General features: G+C 40.2%; 2 protein-coding genes across 2 annotated transcripts; both read right to left on the bottom strand.

Annotated features, from left to right (window-relative positions):
- Positions 1–3,629: 3,629 nt before the first annotated feature.
- On the bottom strand, positions 3,630–6,866 carry fam3c (FAM3 metabolism regulating signaling molecule C). The gene is made up of 7 exons (XM_063906056.1): positions 6,839–6,866; positions 6,046–6,169; positions 4,941–4,999; positions 4,732–4,782; positions 4,573–4,657; positions 4,322–4,448; positions 3,630–3,719 (listed from the first exon to the last, which is right to left on the bottom strand). Exons 1-7 carry the CDS (start codon positions 6,864–6,866, stop codon positions 3,630–3,632), a joined length of 564 nt encoding a protein of 187 aa, XP_063762126.1.
- si:dkey-159a18.1 (sortilin) lies at positions 6,511–20,771 on the bottom strand. Its single transcript, XM_063906054.1, has 24 exons — positions 20,520–20,771; positions 19,930–19,992; positions 19,525–19,551; positions 19,326–19,418; positions 18,730–18,897; positions 18,470–18,543; positions 18,204–18,250; positions 17,328–17,464; positions 17,156–17,239; positions 16,422–16,482; positions 14,134–14,286; positions 13,555–13,652; positions 13,363–13,462; positions 13,036–13,210; positions 12,737–12,930; positions 12,112–12,304; positions 11,904–12,017; positions 11,684–11,831; positions 11,489–11,595; positions 11,119–11,236; positions 9,728–11,003; positions 8,963–9,014; positions 6,839–6,943; positions 6,511–6,537 (listed from the first exon to the last, which is right to left on the bottom strand). Exons 1-21 carry the CDS (start codon positions 20,769–20,771, stop codon positions 10,989–10,991), a joined length of 2,421 nt encoding a protein of 806 aa, XP_063762124.1. The 3' UTR covers positions 6,511–6,537; positions 6,839–6,943; positions 8,963–9,014; positions 9,728–10,988.
- Between the last annotated feature and the right edge of the window lie 1,405 nt (positions 20,772–22,176).

Raw genomic sequence — 22,176 nt, 5'->3', positions numbered from 1 at the left:
AGTGTCACCCAAATGTAGTGAACATATTGATGTGTCTTCAAAGCCTCTCTACAGCCACACATTTATCGAAGTGTTTGCACAGGCTGACTCAGCATGACAAGTGAACTAATTTTAATGTGCACAATCAGAAAAATCCCTATATTAAATCTAAAGAAAAGCTGCAAAGTTTCATGCTCACTAATGACTAGAGTGAGGAAGCAGCTTTGTGCTCAGTGCTGCCACATCTGGCCAGATGGTGTATTGCAAAAACACTCATGTAGGAGAACAGCCTCTGACCACCAGTGGGCTTTGTGTATGCTGTTCCTACATGCATGAGTCATGTTTGAGTCATGTGGAGTGCAGAGGTGGATGAAATGCCTGTGAGGCTTTGTGCAGAGACATGTTAATATCAGGACAGCTGAGAGCCTAGCCTCTTTTGTCATGGACTGAACAGCCACCTGTTTCCACTGCATCTAAGCCATCAAATAAAACAAATTAACAAATGATTGCAGTTACAAGGTTTGAAGCTAATGCACCTAAGATGTTTTGGCTTAATTGATGTGTACCTGCATGTTCTGAGTTTGTATCTTTACTTGACTGTCTGAGTTTTGGTCAGCTGAATCACAGGGTAAAGGTTTAGTGTGTTAGTGTGTGTACATTTTGATGTGTTAAGCAGTGGTCAGCAGAAATAATGTTTGCTGTGCAGTTACTATCAGAGAGACGGTTTGCTGGGTGTGTAATTAAAGCCATGAGTGGGTATGAGTCACAGAAATAGGGCGAGCAAGCTATAGGAAACACATCAAAAAGTTGAAGAAAGGACTTGTTTTGCAGCAAACAGAAGCATTAGGGTGGCTTGGTCAGAGGGGGAAAGGGCAGAGGTGAGGGGTCAGAGGTCACATCGAGGGGGAGGAAAAGAAATGTGAGCTTCCATGAGAGGCAAGCACTTTTGTTTTGGGGACAGATTTATTTTGGGAAGCGCACAGAGAGAGGGGGGAGAAAGAAAATACCTTCTCTACAATAAGAAAACAAAAAATCACCCTCCTATCCTGTTTCGTGAGAGCCCATTATCCCCCATATTCCTCCTGCGTTTGTGCAGCTCTGCCCTTGGGCTCCCACGAGATGTCTCATCATTGTAGGTTTATGGGATGGAATATATGTTCATAAATAATGCATAGTATAGCGTGTCTTATATAAGTTGAGCTGGAGACGATACACTCCCACACCTCATCTCTCAGCGCCGAAAAACACAAGCGCTCAGAGGAGGTTCAGCCTACACTGCCACACACACGCGCGCGCGCACACACGCACACACACACACACACACACACACACACACACACACACACACACACACACACACACACACACACACACACACACACACACTTTAAAGCATCCGAAGCACCTCTAACTGCACGCATAAAGGGCCACATGCAATATTCTATAATATGGAGTATAAACAATATATATTACGCTCTGTAACAGCTGCCAAACAAATGCTCTCCCTTACATAAACACACATGGGGATATGGGATGTCAGAGGCATGTCGTGCAAGGGGCTCCGGTGAGATCAGAGGCAGAGCATCGGCGCGTTTTTTTCATTAGTGGGAATAAGGAAGAGCTCTGTGAGGGGGAATCAGAAGGTCACTGGTAAACCTTTAGAGGAGTCATGTGTACTGTGTGACCAGAAATACTACGTGAAAGTACATGAAAGTGTACAGTAGATGGAGGCGGATATAATGCTATATAAATGTACTCTGGTAAGGGGGCGTAAAGACTTCATAACATTGTGTGAGGTTGTTGCGTAGGTTGCGTCCATCCTGTTTGCTGTAGCAAAACACAAGTGGATAAAAAGTCAAATGTACATAAATAAACACAGTAAGGACAAACACACACACACACAAACACACACACACACACACACACACACACACACACACACACACACACACACACACACACACACACACACACACACACACACACACACACACAGGGGCCTTTAAATCTATTGCAATTCATCATCTCTCAACCGATACAAACAGTATTATTTCTAATCATTTTTCTAAGTTTTGGCTGAAAGTAGTGAATGAAAAGCCAGTGTTAAATTGTTAAAATTAGACCACGTGCTTATTTAACATAGGCCACACTAGGTTGTTTTTTGTTAACAAGAGCAGGTGCAGGTGTTGTTGACTGAGTAAACAGACTTTAACGAATGCATAGAAATGGATCTGAAGAACCACTTCAAACAAATATTGTGGCCTCGTGACAACAGCAGGACACACAATTAAATAAGACAATGGGGCCCTCTGCTGGTCAGCCTAAAGACTGCAGGGGAATATCTCAATATGACACAATCCAGTTTAGTGAGATTTTCTTTTGAAGAATATTAAAACAGGTAGAGAAATGGATAACATTACAACTTGAAAGTCACTGGTTAAAAATGGCTGCTGAAGATCTTATGTAAAAACCCAGGAAAATGATATTAAAAGATTAGCTGTTCCCTAAATGAAGTAAGCCCTTTTTAATGTACTTTATAATATTTGACTTTTTTGTCTCTGGCAAACACAATCTGTGCTCATTACAATCTTAAAGGTTGTTCAAAAAGGTGCACTGAATATTTTATAAAGAACAATTACAAACAGCTGCAGAAGTTTGAAAAATGAATTTAACTGATTGCCAATTATAAGTATGATTCAACCATTAGGTGTTTTTTGCCAACCTTTAAATGCTGCTGTAAACTGAAAGTAAGACCTGGTGGGTAAAATCAGTTTTGGATTGGGTAACACAATACAGTGTGTGGATTTTAGTCCTGACTTTGCAGTCACCACATGAAACACACCTGTCTGAGGTGGACGACTGAACGTGGTTGATAGAATAAGATGACTGACTGACTAATGATTGACTTCTAGGTGCATAATGTTCAGTTTGCACAGTGACGATGTCTACTGTACTGTTAATGCAAACACCAAACGACAAAGCAGTACTCGACTCACACACTTTAATCCACTCACACACACACACTGCTTACAATATCATTTATTTTAAGAAATTACGTTATTATTACACCGTCTATTTAGCTAGGGTCTTTAAATTCCAAAAGGCTCTTCTAAACAAATATTTACAAATTTCACAGTGAATTTGGTACATTTGGTTACATATCATGACGTCTTCAAACCCTGTTAATAATATATTTTTTAAAAACCACCACAAACTCTTTAAAGTAACAGAACAAATCACAAATTTGCATTTGTTTAAAAACCAGGAATAAGAAAATATGATTAAGGCAGGGAACAGGTTAAGGAAATGTAGCTTCCTTTCCCTGCGCAACAGTGCAATAATGTAACACTATCAAGTCTTTGGGCCTCAATGACAGAAAGCCAATAATCAAAGATAATTCCCTTCAAATCAGTGCACTCCACCATCTTGCTCCAAACATGCGCCGAATCCAGACTACATAATGGTATGAATACAGAGAAACGGGTTTCACAGCAGCTCCGCCTGGAGCGATTTTGTTCTGGTAGGTACATTTGAATACCAAGCTTTGGGGTGAGAGCTGTAAGAATGGCTTTTTCTGCCCAAACAAGTATAACTGCTTAAAGATTCTCATGAGAACGGGAACGTATGGGAGGTGTAATGGGTGGGGGTCATTAGTCCTGTCTCTGAGGCACGCAGCCTTCCATCTCCAACACCTCCGGCCATCCCTCGAACTTGTTGGTGTCCGCACTGTTCTTTATATGCTGGGGAGGGACACACACATGTTTTTAATCCAATGGATACTGTTTCCTGATCAGACAGACCCTGACAGATACAATAAATGATACAGACAAACAGATAATGTGAAGTAGCTTTTAACCAGCACGTACAATAATGAAAGGCCAGCAGCAGCCTGTGAGTCGCAGGTGTTCTGGGATTTCTCAGGCTCTTGTGTTCTCACAGTAATTACCATATTGCCTGAGGAGTGGGATGTTTCCCCGAGGTAGTTTAAACACAGGGCTGGGTTTTTTTCTGAATGCTCTCGGGTATAATTTCCACATTGTGTTTCACATATTTCAATCTGTGTATCTGATTAATGTGAAACATATATATGAAACATGTGTGCCCTTTTGACCTGAGTGGATTGTTTGTTTTCCAAGCTTCTGTTTCGCTTAAGCTGAGCCATCAGACCGACTTGACCAGGAGCCATTTTTATGTTTTATGGATTTGCTGGTAGAGTGAAGTTATATAATGTATGTGGTAAGGCTGATTTGGGAAAAAATTGCTCTCTTGAGAAATGATACTGTTGTTGTTGTTGCTTTTGAAGCTGCGCTTCATTTAAAGGAAGTAGATGTAAACCTGTTACCTGCTCAAATGGACTCTTGGTCTTGACGCCTTTCCCTCCTACAAAGATCCAGTTATCGCGGAATCCCAGGTTACTGACAATCGAGCTTCCCAGATCAGCGATGAGCTTCCTGGCCTCATCGTTGAGTCTGCAGAACAAAGAAGACAGATATTATGTTACGGCCACATCCCAGCCGATAATAGAGACAGCTCAAACAACAAGGATCTAAACTGTATCAGCAGGCGACGGGAAGGTGTATAAAAAGTCCGTACTTTGTCGCGGCATCATCGAAGGAGGCCATCATCACGATCGTCCCGTCCTCTATTCCCTTCACTAACTTAATGAGAGGAGCCACATCTGCAGAAGGTTACACATGGTTAATACAATGCATATATACTATATATTTATTTATGATCTCTAAATGCACTCACCTCCACCCCACATATCAAAAAAGGCTGTGTTGATAAGGTCCCCTGTTCTCCCTGTGGGGAGAGAAAAGATCATGTTGAACCAAATGTGACACCAACAGGAGATTCACAGTTATATTGCGCTATCTTGGTGGTGGTTAAACGGCTGCTGCTCTTCTATTGCTATCTGTAGCAGTTTTCTTGAGGCGTGGTAACAAGTCTGATAACGTTACCATTTATCAGGGCGATGTTGATTCCTCTCCCCACGTTGTTCTTCACTCCGCTCATTAATCTAAAACAAAACAAAGAATGACAATGAGAAGAGAACACATGTTTAAACTTGTGATAATGTAATGCCGCAGAGGGAAACGGCTACATTATTGAGTTATATAAACTGTTTAATACATGTTGATTCACTGCACTACACTGCATTTGCACTGCTGTGTCATTTTTATGCTACACGCTATAAATGCCAAACAGCAAGACTTACAGTGAGGTGAAAAAGGCTTTGTTAATAAGTTAGTATGAAAATATGCAAATGTGAACACAAATTTACATCTTACATGTATACAAATAGCATCACTTCTGAAACCAAGCACCAGCTGAGGGGTTTTTCTCACATCCCATCTAGTGAGTTGCTCTTCGTTTAACCACACCCCACCTTTTCCTTCTCAAATCACTAATCCACTCTTTTTTATACATATTATTTTCAGGTGGTCCCCTGAGGATTTACATTTAACTTCAAACTGTAATTAGTCTGCTGACTCAAATGTAAATTGTAAAGTTTATATTGTATCCAATGTTTACACTTTTGGAGTTTGATAGGCCTATACCGTAAGACTCTACAGAGGGTGGTGGAAACTGCACAGCACATCAGCAGGAAGAGAGCCCACAGGATTATCAAAGACCCCATCACTCAGAGACACTTTCATCCCACATCCCATAAGACTATTAAACACCTGAGCTCTGTGAAGTGCCTCCATAAGCATTCATCTGCATATTACAATGTATGTATCTAAATAGTGATCACTGTAATAAACAGTATTTCAGTTAACCTTACTGCACAATATTCATCTCTACATTCTGTTCTTGTATATATCATATTCTATTTACGTGCATGTAGATTTCTTCTCGCACAATTTTTATCTTCTACTGCTGATATGTATATCTTTTTTGATTTACTTCTCACTCATGTGCGATGTCTTATCTATGCTGCTGTGACGGAAAAATGTCCCAAATTGCAACAAATAAAACCTAGTTCAAGAATTAGCCACGAACATTAAAAGTGAAATATGTGCCGCAGTGTTTGCAAAGGTTTTAAAATGTGACTTCACGTACAGTCTGTCCTCCAGGCAGATTCTGGGTCCCACCACGCTGGCTGCTCCACTCGCCATCTTGAAGGCCAGGTGTCCCGGCGGGCATACCTTGGACATCCCACACTTGTACTTCACCGGCTTTATTGCTGTGAATATACAACAACATTTACACAACACACACCAGGCAGCACATAGTCAGGTAATAATGGTAAGTCTACAGACACAGAGGGAGAAAAAAGAACCACGTTTGAACCTTTACTCAACCAAAAGGAATCTATTGACACTAAAGCACTAAGCTAAAAACAAAACATTCAAATGTGCAGGGCTTTTTTTTTTGTCTGTGTGGGCCTTATTTTTACCATTCCGGCATCAACTGCTATAGAAAGAATACAAAAAGGAAACAAAAAAAGGAGGAACTTGTATCAACAGTATCAGATATTAAGAAACGAGCAAAAAGAGGAAACAATAATAATCAAACAATACGTACATGCTTCATTCACAGGCATAGATCTCGCTGAAAAGCAAAGAAGTATATAGGTTATAGGAGATTATCCATCGACACCTCAAAAGTGCTGATTCAAACGCAGCTCTGTTTGACTACTCCCTCGCCTAAAGAAAAAACATATTTGGTTTCTGTAATGTAAACACAACGTACAATAAACAAAAGACTTACTGAAATACACCTTTCACAATAACTGTTTGAATAGGTTTTATGTTTCCTTTACACCTGATAACTCTCCCAGTTCTTTTGTCGGAGCTGCTCGGGCAGTCTTGAGCGTGGTGACGGGTTTGACTGTAAAGGGAATGTTACTCACAGATCACACTGCTCAGATTCAACTCCATGTTTATCTCCAGCAGTTGAAAAACCAGAAAGACAGCTAGCAGGAATGCAAATATGAGCGCTGCAATCTTCAAAATACCTGGGAGAAAAGATACACAATTAAATCCACATTTATGAAACATCACAAAATAATTCCCATTATAATTATACTGTGGCGTATTTCTTAAAGGGGGATTTACTTGTGGGGTCAGATCAGTCTCATAATACACAAATGCACACAGAAGGATTCACACTTGTATTTCAGGATCCACACAAATGTTTTTCAATGCACACACAAATATGTTCCGTTTCATATACATGTAAATAAAATCCAAATACAGAAAGTATTTTTTACATTTGTATTATTGATCCACACACATTTGTTTTCCGTTTCAAGCCGCTGAACCTGCACACACACCGCTCTGTGCATGGATTGCTGTGCATTCGTGTGTGGGTTTTTTGAGACTCCCCTGACGGTCACCCGATTCGTACTTGTAATGTTTTCCATCTATAGCCAATCAGATGTCTCCTCCATTCTAAGCCAATCACATGAGCGCACCCCCACGAGGGTATGATTTCTTGCGTTCGTGATGTAGTGCCGTTTGAGAAATATTTTAACGCAGTGGCGACATCATAATCCAATACAGTAGAAATGCTATCAAAAACGAAACACGTTTTTCTTTATTATTATTAGTTTTTTTATTTGTTAATTTCCATATCATGACACTTAGTCTAGGCTATGTGGTAGCCCTATGCACACAGATTACGCAAACGAAGACGATAATAAAAGGCAGAAAGGGGTGGGGTAAAGTTTGGACCTAGTAGGCCTTATCATGAAAGCCAGGGCTGGCTTCAAAAAGTGAAATGAACAAACGAGTTACGGTCAGAAGAGTTGCAGGAGACGAGTGTTGCTGCTGAACCTTCTAAGTACTGTGTCCTTCCATTCACTAGTGCATTTGCATGTCAAGTCTTTCTCGAATGCAAGCTGCACCAACCTGGCCTTTCTCTCGTGCAGCATAGTGCATCTATGTTCCGAAAAAAACATTTCTCAAGAGTGGAGAATGAATTCTCACACATTGCTGTGGATGTGCCAAATGTTAATGCATGTTTGAAAGAAGTCAGCACATTGGGCATGGCAGTCAGATGGTTGTGGTACGTTGAGATGATGTGCTGTATGGTCCAATCTCCCTCCATTGCTTGCTTTTGTGAAATTAAAAACTCTTTAGCAACTTCAAACTCAGCGCCAATTATAGTCGATTGTGACAGGTCGAGAATATGCTTCACAGCTTTCACATCAAGGAAGTTATCGGCCTCTGGATTTAGTGCTGCAAGTGCATTTGCCAGTTGTGAGTTGCGTCGTACCAAGTTTACTCAGCGACCAATGAGCATTGACCAAGACTAGTAACCGGCTATGCATGCACAACCAAAATGATGCGTTTTCGAAGTTAATTTCCTTTTATTTCATTTAAATTACAGTTTGCACATTTAATATTAACATAATAACTAAAAGGGATATTTTTTGGGGCCACGCCATGGCCTGTGGTAGGGGGGGAATCAATGACCGCTAGGGGGGGCACGGCCCTCGAATGCCCCCCCATGGCGCCGTCACTGAAAACATATTGAGTCATTAACGCAGAGACACTTGTCACTTACACTTGTGTTAGACGCCATGTTGAAGTTGACCTGTCAGCTCCAGAGTCCGGATTGCGCAAAATGCGTATATGAAGTGCTACGTCATGAACGCAAGAAATCATACCCTCGTGAGGGCGCGCCAGTGTGACTGGCTTAGAATGGAGGAGACATCTGATTGGCTATAGATAAAAAACATTACAAGTACGAATCGGGTGACCGTCGCCATAGGGGTGTCTCAAAAAACCCACACACGAATGCACAGAAAGCGGTTTGTGTGTGCAGGTTTTAAACAGAAAACAAATATATGTGGATCAAAGTTACACATATAAAACTTTTTTCTGTATTAGGATTTTATTTACATGTATATGAAATGGAACACATTTGTGTGTGCATTGAAAAACATGTGTGTGGATCCTGAAATACAACTGTGAATCCTTCTGTGTGCATGTGTGTATTATGAGACTGATCTGACCCCATATTTACTTACCACCCGCCCTGACCATCTTTGTCTTCATTCAGTTTGTTACACACCAAACAACCTGTGGTAAAAACATGTTAAGGTTACAACAATTAACCATTTTTCTTAACAATCAACAAAAAAAACACTACTGTGTTTACAATATAGTTAGATAATAAAGTAATAGACATTTCTAAAAACAAAACATAAAATATGTACCATTGATGCATGAGCTGGCCAAACACATTGTTGTGATGGTTGTGAACAAGTTTACCACTTGTTTTTCTCAAATACAAAACAGGAAACTAGAAAATAAATGGTCATTTTATCAAAAGTTGTGATGTTTAAATGTCCAATTCTGGAATGACCCAATAGCAATAGGGTGTATTGTTATTGTAAATTATACATTAACCAATATACAATAGCATTAACTTAAGATGACTTTCCTTTGGTTGCTAATACAATACAAGTGGCTCATGCAACAGAAAGTTGGTAGGGTGTTTTGCTTCCTTGAATGAGTTATTACGATGTAGTAGGTCGTTATTATGCACTTATCTAGCCTTTATTGACTGTATCATATTGTACATAGCGCTGAAGCTACACTTAAACACGCTAACTAGCGTCTACTGTAGCATCTAACGGTGAACTGACGTTACGTTCACTGCTGTGTAACTTCCTTGTCGCTGTTTACGTCTGCTAACTGACACCTAAATAACTCTAATTGCAGTGTTATAAATAAGTTCGAAGTAACACGTTGAAAAGTAACATTAATGTGAAGGTTCACACCTTGCTTACCTGCGCAATTGCCACAGTAACCACGAATACTCGGCGCAGTTCACCAAAACTGATAACAGTGATTCGGTGTAATGACAGCTGAGATGTTAGAGGGACGAGAGGCAGTAAGATGCTTCACTCTGTTGGAGAAACTCAAGACGAACAAACAGGCAGTTCTGTAGGTTCTTGTGTTTGTTTTCTACCTCTGAGCAGAATCTAAAAGCACTTTTTAAAAGTTATTTAGAATACATTATATTTAAATGAAATGTTGCATTAGTAAATACCAGATAATATTGTAATAAAGCCAAACATGCATTACCACAATGTCTCTTCCATTCAAGGTGGATACTAGGTGTGGTTTAATCTTTTATTCAGTTAGTTTTGTATTTTATTTGTTATTGTTAACACCTGACCACAGTTTTTGAAGAATAAATCAATTTGAATTATTTATTAGAAGGATAGGATAGTACTTTAAGCAAGCACTAAGGGAATATGGGAACCTGTCCTTAGCATAATTGGTTCTTAAAGACAGCTTACATGGTGTCACTTTTATTGAGTAAATGTGTTTGCTGATGTGGTCTGTGTGAGGCACAAAGATTTTGCTCTGATGTATTTTTGGTGTGAATTTATCCCTTACTGCATACGCTCATGCGGATGATACAATGCATGAATAGTGGTCTGTTTGGCCAAACATCTACTGTACGAGTCATTTCGCTGCATCTTTCTGACGCACTGTAAGAGTGGGCAGGTTTTTGCGAGTGATACATCATATTAATAACAGATCTTTGTTTCCATAACACTGACGTCCTGCTTTTTCTTCTTCCCTGTCCATTCGGAAAAGTATGAGAGGCGTTACAGCGCCTCCAGTGTCCTCTGATTGATTGACCCAGAGGTTTATTGTACATTTAAGAATCACCGTGATATATTTTAAACTGAAAGAAACACATGATAATATGATGTAGTGTTTTTTAAAATAAATGCACATTTTTAGGATTACTCATTTGTATTCACATTAAAAGAGAAAGTAAAAAGGTGGTGCAAATAGATAATGAAATCACAATTAAAAAAAGAAGACTGTACAAATCAAAGAGTGAGTAATAAAACTGTGAAATGGCGCAAGCTCAAGAAATAAAGACATTCTCATGCTTGTACTGTAATCCTCAGAACTCTCCACAGTGAGTGCTACCAGCAAAACATTAGTCCAAAAGACCTTTTCTGGTCTTTTTTACATCTGCTGGAGTTATTTGAAACGTTCATTAAATCCATGGCGATAGGTCACGTGTCATTCAATAAGATCCTAGAAAATAAAAACAACAACGTATACATACATGGTAAAATCACATAATCTGAAACGGCTTTCTAGTGAAAAAGCAATATATCACCCTTTTTAAAATTGTGTGATTAGCTCTTACATCGTCTGAGTCCTGCTGGCAGACTGTGCCATTGCTGCTGGTGGCGCTTTCAAGGTCAGCAGTGTTGCTGTTATCTTCATCCTGAATCCTTAGGTTGGAGAAACGGTATACTGGGGAACTGTAGATGGGGAAATGAAACCAGAGTCGTCAGCTACCATTGGTTGCATAAAGCTGGACATGCAGATGTGTGTGTGTGTGTGTGTGTGTGTGTGTGTGTGTGTGTGTGTGTGTGTGTGTGTGTGTGTGTGTGTGTGTGTGTGTGTGTGTGTGTGTGTGTGTGTGTGTGTGTGTGTGTGTGTGTGTGTGTGTGTGTGTGTGTGTGTGTGTGTGTGTGTGTGTGTGTGTGTGTGTGTGTGTGTGTGTGGCTCACCTGTTTCTTTGAACCACCCTTTTGACAGCGATGATGGCAGAGACGATAGCTACCAACACGATGGCTCCTGCTCCAGCACACACCAGGATCAAAACTAGCCTCTCCCGCTGGAATAAAACACAACAAGTGTTATCTTCCTAAAATACTTCAGGAACAACTGAAGGTGCACACAGACTCTTTAGAGCAACAACTGACTGGTGTGTCAAAGTGTCTGATTGGAGAAGAGGACTTGGCAGGTGGTGGTCCGGGGCTTGGTTTAACCCCACAGGGTCTGATGACTGTTTGCACTGCGAGCTGGAGGTTGAATCCCCCCTCACACCTATCACTCGGGACCTTACGGTACCTGAAAACACAGTCAGACTTGTGTGAGCATGTGGAGGAGTTTCCTCTTTTTAAAATGAGTGACTGTTATTACCCAGCTGTCAGAAGCTCGTCCTCCTCCCCATTCAGACAGAGCTCCAAGGTTTTGTTTGCAGCGTTCTGTCTCACACACTCTGATGTGTTCACATGGCGATAGTAGCCGTAGTCGCTGTGGTGAAATACAGAGGATATAAGGGATTGTTTTCTATGAAATCTTGGGTTTGAGTATGTCATTATCTAAAATGTAAAACAAATTGACATACCATACGTAATCTTCTCTGGTGCACAGGCAGGGGCTTTGCTTCTTGCTCACCACAAAACCTCTGCCATTTCTGCACACAGATTGCTTCTTTAGCCTCCTGTAGGTCTCTTTGACACCCAGGAGACAACCCCTTCTTTTCAAATCTCCTTCATATGTAGCATGAGCCAACCACTCTTCATAGTCCTGGTCATTACCTGAGGAATCAAAGCATGAACGAGCAGAATAACACTGTCAGTAACAAAGAAAAGAAGCTAGTTTTATGTGACCTGGAAAAACCTCATGTGGATTTCCCAATTGGTTAACGCTGGTAATGCATATATTACATTACAATAATAAGGTATGGCCAATATAAACAGTGAAAAAGGAAATGATTGTAAATCACTCGAGGCCCATTTCCAAAAAAAGTGTATTCTGTTATTGACAATTTGCAATCGTACCACTAGATGGAGCCACATTCTATAAATTGTTCCTTTATGTCACACAGGTTCTTAAAAATTTGAGTTGTGGAAAATCCCAGGTTGTTTCCATAATGAGAAACTGCACTCCACTTCACTACACACCTACCCCCAGGGAGTGATTTCTGTGATCCGGGGGGAGGGAAACGGCATTACAGCATATTGACTCACACTCTCTTGTAATGAGGCTCTGAAAATCGATGGTGACAGCAACCCACATGGGCTGGCTGTCCTCTTCAGGCCTGAACCCCCACACGCTGACATTCATGGCCTTAGTACCCGGCTCAGACGCCAGGCCTGCGAAGAAGAAGGGCTGATCGGTGAAGTTATACGACTTCCAGCACTGACCTTCGTCTGTAGAGAACCTGGTGACGAGAAAAAATTGCATCTATAAGAACTTTCTGCCCTTGAAGGCTGTATAAAACCAAAGTGTTGCAGTGTGCTTGAAGTACAAAATATATGTTCAGTACTTGATAGTCTTGACTTGTCCTTCACGCTGAGTCTCCACAGCAACAATGAGACCCCCTGAGTCCAATATGCTGTAGTGGTGAGGACCCCTCAGTGTGCCCCTCCAGTTATAACCCCCGTCTGAAGAGACAAACACATCAGGGTGCTGCGACGATGACAGAGAGTCACCCACGGTACCTGGAGAAGAGAGGAGATCACGAAATAATCATATTTTAACATTCAAAACAATGGAGCAAAAGTTAAGTGAGAGGTTTCAGTTTGCCACACTGTACAGCAGATACCTAAATGGTGTCATAATTGTAAAAGAAAAGGCATTACTGTTTAATTACCATGAGCGATAACCAGACCGATGGCAGTGGGCTCTGACAGAGCCAGCATGGGAACGATGCGGTTGTTACGACTGTGCTCTCCATGAATGTGAAGGTGACACTGAAAAAAAACCACACGTGATGGTTTAGTGACACTAAGAGTGTCAGTAAGCACATGCAAACTGGGTTTAATTCTTTCTGATTACAACATACATTCTTGATTTGCTCTTCACATTCCACATTCTCAGGTTTGTTAAGCTGCCTCCACATCCCTCCTCTATTGAAGGAAATGACAGATCTTATACGGCCATCTGCAACAAAACACATCAAAATTATACTTCAATATTTTCTCAAACTGAAAAGTGAATAAGTGGCTATGAGGCAGGTTAGCTGAACGGCTGACCTAAATTGTTCTACTTTTGTCTGTTGGCAAAAAATCCCATTTTAGAAAGAAAACCAGCAATGTTTACATTACAAAATAAAAATGTTCATATTTGTAATGGCCCAAAATAGCTGGGCACTATAGATCTTAACAAACTTAACTCAACATAAGTAAGTAGTGCATCTGTATTGCGTTTATGGGGGACTTTTTTCAACTGGTGGAGGAATAATAAACAGTTGATGCTCTAGGGAGTAACTTGCCCATGTTGATATTAATCAAGGAACATGTCACCCATTGTGTGGCTGAATAACAGTTCTTGTACCACAACATTAAAGCGATAATAGAATACACACAAAGAATGTTTTTTTAGTTGACCAATCACATTATTCTACAAACGAAAAAACCCCTACCTTTGTCTAGTTTATTCGTGAGGTAGACTCCTCTCAGTGACGTGATGTTGGTGAAATCACTCTTCCTGTGCCCATCGAACAGGTGGCGCTCCAGTGATTTAGAGAATAATATACCGCGATCATCTGATGTGTACATGGTTCCAAAGAAGGTGTCTGTGGTGACAGAAAGAACACTTTAGTAAAACACATGATGACACTTCTAATGATGAGGGCCAAAGTTAGCGAGCAGCATATTTAGTTTAACAGAAATATATGGTTGTATGCAGTCCAGGGGAGGGACAGAACTTTCAAAATGTGGCCCCTTATCCAAGGCTTGAGATTAACTTTTTCAACATTGTACCATCCTGTAGAAATGTGCTGTGAGGTAGTGTGGTCATCTTTCAATCGGAAGGTTGCTCCTGATGGCATGGCCAACATTGTTTGAATATGAGCACCTTGTGAGGCTTTCTCTGCCACAGTTTGAATGGATATTTGCTGACGTGTATAGGTAAAAGTGCTTTAAGAGGTTGTAAAGACTCAAAACGCGCTTTATGAATGCAGTCCATTTTGTCAGGGTTGTGGTAACAGGACCCAAGTGCAGTAAAACAAAGGGAGGCAGGTGTGGGTCCAAACAAAAGGCGAGCTTTATTCAAATTAAAGCTGTACTATTAAACAAAGAAAAACCTAACCTACACTAACCAGGGAATACAGGGACAACAGGAACAGGGGCAGACACATGGACGAACAGGAACAAGCAGGTAACATGGACAAGATCAGGTGGGTAATGACGACAACCGAACAAGAGACAAAAGGGCAACAGACAGTAAATACACAAGGGTTATCACAAGACATGACACAGCTGGAGAGGGGAGGAGAAACACAGGGGCAACAGGTTAACACAATGACATAATCAAGCACAGGAGGGAAACGCAGACAGGAAGTGAAACCAAACATGACACAGTAACAGGAAACGACACAAAACAAGGATTAATGACACATTTAATCGTTCAACATTCGGAAGTCAATGTTAAGGGTTTACCATTTCAAATGACACTTTGTTATTTTGATCTAAAGTGGTTATTTGGAAAACTAGTGCTTCCCAAACTACATTTCAGAGCGGCAGAGCACAGCAAAACGTAGCCCCACTCACCAAACTGGCACTTATCCAAGACAGCCTTTTCACAGGCCCCCAAATATGTCACGGCCACAGCATAAAAACAGCATTCGTGACTCAGATTGCGACCCGCAACATACAGTCTCACAAACCAAACCCAAGAGAGTTTACAAAAAGTCCTTTTTATTTAATTCAAACTAAATCCTACACACAGTCCCTTTGTGTCTTGTGGGTTCTTATGCATTTGAGTCATGGAAAGTCCCAGGTCATGGGAGGTTAAGTACAGCAGTGGTAGTTGGAAAACTACTGCTAAGTAGTAATTGTCATTTATGGCAAGCAGCTGTAGTACGTTTATTTTAGTTGGGGCTTTAAAGAGGAGATTCAACTCGGGGTTTATCACCTTCAAAGAGAGTAAGCAACTGGGAATAAGTACTGCAACACAAACATCAGCATAATGACAACAAGTCATCATCAGTCATATTTAAGGTGTGTGAAGCTCACGCACGTGTCAGCTAAAGCCATGAAGAACAAGCTCAGCTGAGAGAGATGATGACATGCTTTTTAACGTGTGTCTCTGTGTGTGTGTGTGTGTGTGTGTGTGTGTGTGTGTGTGTGTGTGTGTGTGTGTGTGTGTGTGTGTGTGTGTGTGTGTGTGTGTGTGTGTGTGTGTGTGTGTGTGTGTGTGTGTGTTTGTGTCACACCCTGATCCCAAGATATGTATGTCAGCTTTTGCAGTGTAAACTAAATCTCTCTCCCTCCAGCCAAAAAAAAGATAAAACCCCTCTACCCCACATGCCCCCTATTTATCTCAGCAGCACAAAAGTCCCATCACCTTAACCCATACAGCACTAACTGGAGAACTTGCCTGTGAAAAAATAATTCGAAATATGAGTAAGGGAACAGACAAACACATTAATAAGAAGGCAAGACTGAGGGGGGAGGGATGAGGGAACAAAGACTAAGCAGATGGACTTGCATGTACAAACACTCTCAGTAAAATGGAAAGATTCGTCAGCAACACAGAGAACTTGTGAAACCAGTCCTGCTTTTACCGTTAAGCTTTTCCATTACAGCAAAAGGGGCTGAGAGAGCTATAAATACTGCCCTGTTTTCTTCACAGCATTTGCAAATATGTGTCAAGCATGTTTTTAAGCTTGTTTCATTAGAAAGTGATTGACAAAGCATTGTGTATTACCTCCGGGGTTGTCAACGTGCATGAAGAGCATATCTACATCTCCATCCAGGATGGAGTAGAACTGCAAACACACAGGTTTATTGAATTATAGAGCACTGTAATCTGTAATTCCAATGAATAAATAAACAGCTTGTGATGACTAATTTGATCTTTGCCTAAAGCTAATCGTCGTGAGAGAGAGTGGGTGTTTGTGCTGTCAACAAGTTGATTATGCTGGTGGGTGTTTCGCCAGAACAGATGTGTGTTCAGTCGGTGTTGAAAAAAGGAAGTGTTGCCATCAATGTTTTTACTCAAGACAAACCAAACTCAATAACCATAAATGAGTAGGTCACAGCGTTTAAAACTTTCCAGACATCAGAAGTAGGTAGACCAGAATTTTGCATAAATAAAATAGCAAATAGTTACATTTGCTAAATTATGGATTATATTATCCATACACAGAACGAGTAAACAATAGTCCCACTACTCTGTAAAAACTGAAATGTTGACTCGAATTATGTCAACAGATTTCACATAACTGTATTAAGTTAGTAGAAAACAATAATTAAGTTTAAATGTTAGGTTCAACTTAATATTATTGCTTTCAACTAACCTAATACAGTTATGTAAAATATGTTGATATAATACATTTCATTAAAATAGGACCACGGTTTTAATAAACAAGAAGTGTTTTTTACTTTTTAGTTATTATCTATAAAGTAATTTAATGTCTCGGTATTAGTTGTGTTTCTCACCTGCTCAGTGGAGGCTGCGGGGAGTAGTGCCCGACTGAAGGTTTCTCCTTGGTCTGATGAGAAGTACATGACACGAGGGGATCTCTGCGAGAAAAAAATGCATTATTGCCTTTTTAGTTTATGTGATTTGATAAGTAACATGCGTGTATACTGGAGGCTGAGTATATCCTACCGAGTCCTCCATCACAGAGAAGAAGAGAAAGGCTCCGATGTAGCCAAAACTGTAGATGTCTTCATGGATTGTGGTGAAGGTCTTCCCCAGATCTTGTGTCCTCTTCAGCACGAGATCCCCCCTCTCATCTGCCTCAACTACGGCAAAAAGCAGAAGAAGAATTAGTAGCAGGGAATGAGATACTCAGGACTCTTATTGACTGATTTTCTCCTATGCTTTTATTTAATCAAGCTATTTATTTTAGATAAAAGAAAAACTGCTTTGCTAAAATCTTGTTTTTGATCCCCAACAAAGCTTTCTACCTCATTATTTAATAGGTAATAAAAATACTCATTAAACAATCATTCATTTAATACTTATTTATATTTTACCGAGAGGGATCGCCATTTCATTGCGTTTTTATTTTTTATAATCATACCTTTCACTGATGTGTCTCTTAAAGTGTTTAAACTGTTATATCATGTTTTGATTTTTGCTGTTTCAATTGAATATTGAATGTTTGCACCAATCCCACTTTCTATCTATTCTCTACCTTTTATTCTTGATTATTTTTATGCTGGCTTGTTGCAGATGGATTTTCTCTTATGAACAAACATACTATAGTGTTTGTTTTTAGAATTGGTTGCACTTTAATGTCAGCTATATATTATGCATTGATTTTTAACATTTTAAATAATAAAATAAAGATAATGTAGCCCAACAACCAAACAATAGAGGCACATATTGTTAATACAGTCGGTCTGGGTTCTGTTTAAGAGTATGTTTTGCTTAATTTAGCACCACAAAGGTGTATCGTTCTAAAACATGTGTAAATGATTCAGGTCAAGAGAAATGTTTCTGATTTTTGGTTTATAGTATATTCATATAACTTCTTACCTGTGTCTGCTCTACTGAAGCTGAAGAACAGATTAATGCCAGCACCCCTTAAAGAAAAGGAAGTAAAAACATTAACATGAACAATGATGATTTTCAAGTTTTCTTAGCCATAACAAAACACACTGCATGTTTAATATACCTTTTTTTTCTAAGGAAAATTGTAATTGTAAAATTATGTTACTGGCAAAACAAGGTTCTTCTAACATGTGCTTTTATTTAAATCGTGTAATTTAGTGTGCCTGGTTTTGTTCCCTTTTATTTCTCACCATGAGAAAGAATGCACTCCATCATGAACTTTTGTCCACTTGGCACCAAAGTCCAGAGAGAGCCACAGACCGCCCTGCGAGTCAGGAAGGAACAGAGCAGTGTTTACCTTTACTTCAAGGTGTGTGCTTGATGAGTGTGGGGAGGAATAATGCTATAATAAACACCAGTTTGCTACACAGAGCAAGGAAAACCACCATGACCTTGTTGATAAAAAAAAAAAGGAAAATTAAGAGAAACAACATAAATTTGTGTGACTTACGTCAATGCTGAGGGCCACCAGGTAGTCAGGGTTGAGGAAGTGGTACGTGATTGGCTGAGCAAGGTGGAAAGGCAGTTGGATGAACTTGAAGGTCGCTCCGGCATCTGTGGAGGTGAAGATGATCCCTCCTGGGTGATCCACCACCGGTATATCTGCTGTCAGTATCACCTGTCAATTAAATGCAGACATGACATGCAAAGTTGGCCTGGATGATGACAGTTAACAAGAAGAAAATAAAACACATGTGTACTGCATATTTTGAAGTGTAAGAAACTTGACTCGTAGCTTTTTTGTGGCCGTTTTACATTTTCGAACACTGCTTATACATTCATCAGTTCACACATTTACCAAATGTAATAAGAAAGTCGAAAAATATTTATTAAAAAACATCCAAATTGTGAATATAAATAGTATATGGGTGTACTTTTGAGGACAGACAGGAGTAAACAAAACGGTTTGAGTGGCACAAGATCCTCAGACAGCAGAGATGTCTTCACACTTTTTGTGAGGCAACTTCACACACTTCCCTGCATGTCTGTTTCCACAACCGAAACTCTAACTGTCCACTCCCAGCAGGTTCCCAACTGTTGACTTACAGAGCTTCCAGGTCCAACACTGACTCCAAACTCCTCCCTTATGAAGGTGTGGTTGATCCGATGGGAAATGTCATGAAAGGATTTTGCATAATCGTGCTGATGAGAGAAAAAATACAAATTTTTTCAATGTTTGAGATTTTCTCAAGATGGGATGTGGTGCTCATGTTATTTGTCATACTATATGGGATCCTTACTCACCTTCGGTAAAGTCGTGAGGAGCCTCCTGTCATGAAAGTATCTATTGGAGCACTAAACGTCGATAGCACCAGGACGACCTAGGAAATGCAGCAATGTGGTTAAAATGATTATGACTATAATGTGGTTGACACAATTATGAAGTTGTAGTAAGATATCATTTCAAACTGAGGATTACTTCTTTATTTCGAAATATGAGCACTGTATATTTCAGACTGTTTTTTAAAATTATAGTATCATACATAAATGCAATTTCTGAATAAATAAACTGCATGCTCTGCTTCAAATTGGACAACAGTATAAAGTCTGAATATTAATGTTTCTGTATCTCATAAAAAGATACAAGTACAGTAGACAGCATGTTGTGTTGAGGACGATGATCTGACCTCTGGTACTGTAAGACACTCACCCCTGTACCATCGCCCACCCATGTAAGAATCACATAGGAGCCATCATCACCATTAAACCCTGTCTGGAAGAGAGAAGCAGAGATAATCATATGACAGCATCGCTCTCTAAAGTAAAAAGTAAATACATGAATAAATTCAGCAATACAAAATGTCCACTTCCTGATATTGTAGAGGAACACTTTTCGCCAAACGGAGTGAATTAGCTGATAAATATGATAAACATGTGTAATGTTTCATTATCATTTGAATCATTTGCTATTTAGTATCTTTATCATGCTTTGATCTACTTTTGGTGTTATAGTTCCACTTGGTTCTTTTACAGTTTCACTACTTTATTGTGTTTTTTAAAGAAACGTCTTAACTTGAATATCCTGGAACAATGCAAAAGAAGCAAGAAAAACATCACTTTCTCTTCAAGTAAAATGTTAATCTGTGTTCTGAAATAGATTTTTCATGTCTTATTAAAAGCATAGTGGCTGCAAATGTTTAACATTTTGGGGGATTTATTTGATGCACCTTGCTCATGCCTATGCACCAAGCCTTTCTCAGCTTCAAATTAATGAAAAAATTTAACTCAAACACACCTCACCTCATGCGTATTGTCATCCAGAACCTTGTGCTCGTCAGGGGTGAGGGGGGTCCGACAGGAGGTGAAAGGAGGACGGTAGAAAGGCCTTGGGGTGCCAGAGGAGCTGCCCCTCCTCGGGCGTGCGTGCCCTTGGCCCTGGCTCTCATCCTGCTGAGTCCGGTGGAAAGTCACCGTCTTCCCCCCGCAGCTGCTGCCTTCAGCACCCAGGAGAAGGACGCACAACCCACCGAGGACCACCAATCTCCAGATCATATCCGATGCAAAATTAAACGGGCCTCACCAATATAAGGGTCCCAGTGACCGAGATGCCAGCCGATACTCACTCGGTAAATTGTGCTGAGCTCCTAAAGCTAATGGGGGTGGGACGTGCTTGGACATAAAAAGTGCTGTGTCCTCTACCAGCAGGTGTTTCTGCCCGCATCCAGGTGACCTGCGCGTAAAGACGCATTTACATTTCAAGTGCATTTGATGGAAACACACCTTGTTGCCGTTTGCAACCGATGCAAGAAAGGAAAATGTGGGAATCAGTGAGACGAATTGTGAGACAATAAATGAGAAAAACCAATGCCTAAGAGCCGAAATGGAGAAGTTGTTGCACGTTTGACAGTAAAAGGAGGAGTGAAAGCCGCGTATGAGACGTTTTCTTCCTGATTTAATTTGTAGTTGGCACAACTGAACGCTAGAGGTCGCTACTTATTCACCATGATGCTTCAGCTGCCTGACTCCTAGCGTCCAAAGGTTCCCAGAGTTTAAGCTTTTAGGCTCGACATTAAATGGTTTATGATTCCTGTAATGCCACTCCTCACTAAGAAATGTCAAGACACACCTAATAGTGATGTGAGCTGTGTATTGAGTAGCATAGCTGTTTTGCCTCAGGCTCACCTGGAAACCCTGCTGTTACAGTTTACTACTAACATGGAAAGTGATTTAGCTCAACATTTGAACTCATTGTCAAAACAATTTGTTAATAGCTCATTCAAAGCAGTTATTGTTCACCGCACTTATGTTCCTGATCCTTTTCAGTGACATAAGGTTACTAGCTGTTCCATCCTTTCAGATTTGTATTTTCTGAAATAAAACATGAGATGCAATTGAAATACAGTATTTACTAGATGCATGTACAGTTTTTGTTTTATAATTCAAAACCGAAAGAAAGAGAGTTGTTTGTTGGCCTGACTGCTACTCTTTGTGCATGGAGCACATTATGCCCATGTGTGCTGACTAATACTGCCCTGCAGGTCTACCGATAGAAAACACAGAGCAACAGAGGTGCAGACTTTCCTGAGAGATGTTATGCAATAATAAAAAATGACATGACATGACATGCTTAAAGCTTGGTCAATAATGTAGCTTTGAGTCACCGGACCGGGGGAGTCAACTGCAACAGGCAACTGACTCATTTAGGAAGACAGCTGACTGAGATAGTCCAGCTAGAAGAATTGTGGTTACAGTTTGTTTTAACATCTGCTTGAGTGTGCTTGAGTGCTTAACATCATGAAAGCAAACAACCAGCTCATGAGCTGAATATCTGGGCCTGATGAAGACAGTGAGACTGAAACATACAGTAACTCACCGGTAAAAGCATAAAAAGTAAGGTGAAATAGGCTAAAATGTTTAAGAGGGCCAGACATCACTGATGTTCTCAATCATAGCATTC

The sequence above is a fragment of the Eleginops maclovinus genome, chromosome 17 (genome assembly GCF_036324505.1).
Source record: "Eleginops maclovinus isolate JMC-PN-2008 ecotype Puerto Natales chromosome 17, JC_Emac_rtc_rv5, whole genome shotgun sequence".
Taxonomy (NCBI): domain Eukaryota; kingdom Metazoa; phylum Chordata; class Actinopteri; order Perciformes; family Eleginopidae; genus Eleginops; species Eleginops maclovinus.
Note: the sequence above shows the minus strand (reverse complement) of the source record. Positions and strands in the feature narration are given on the sequence as shown.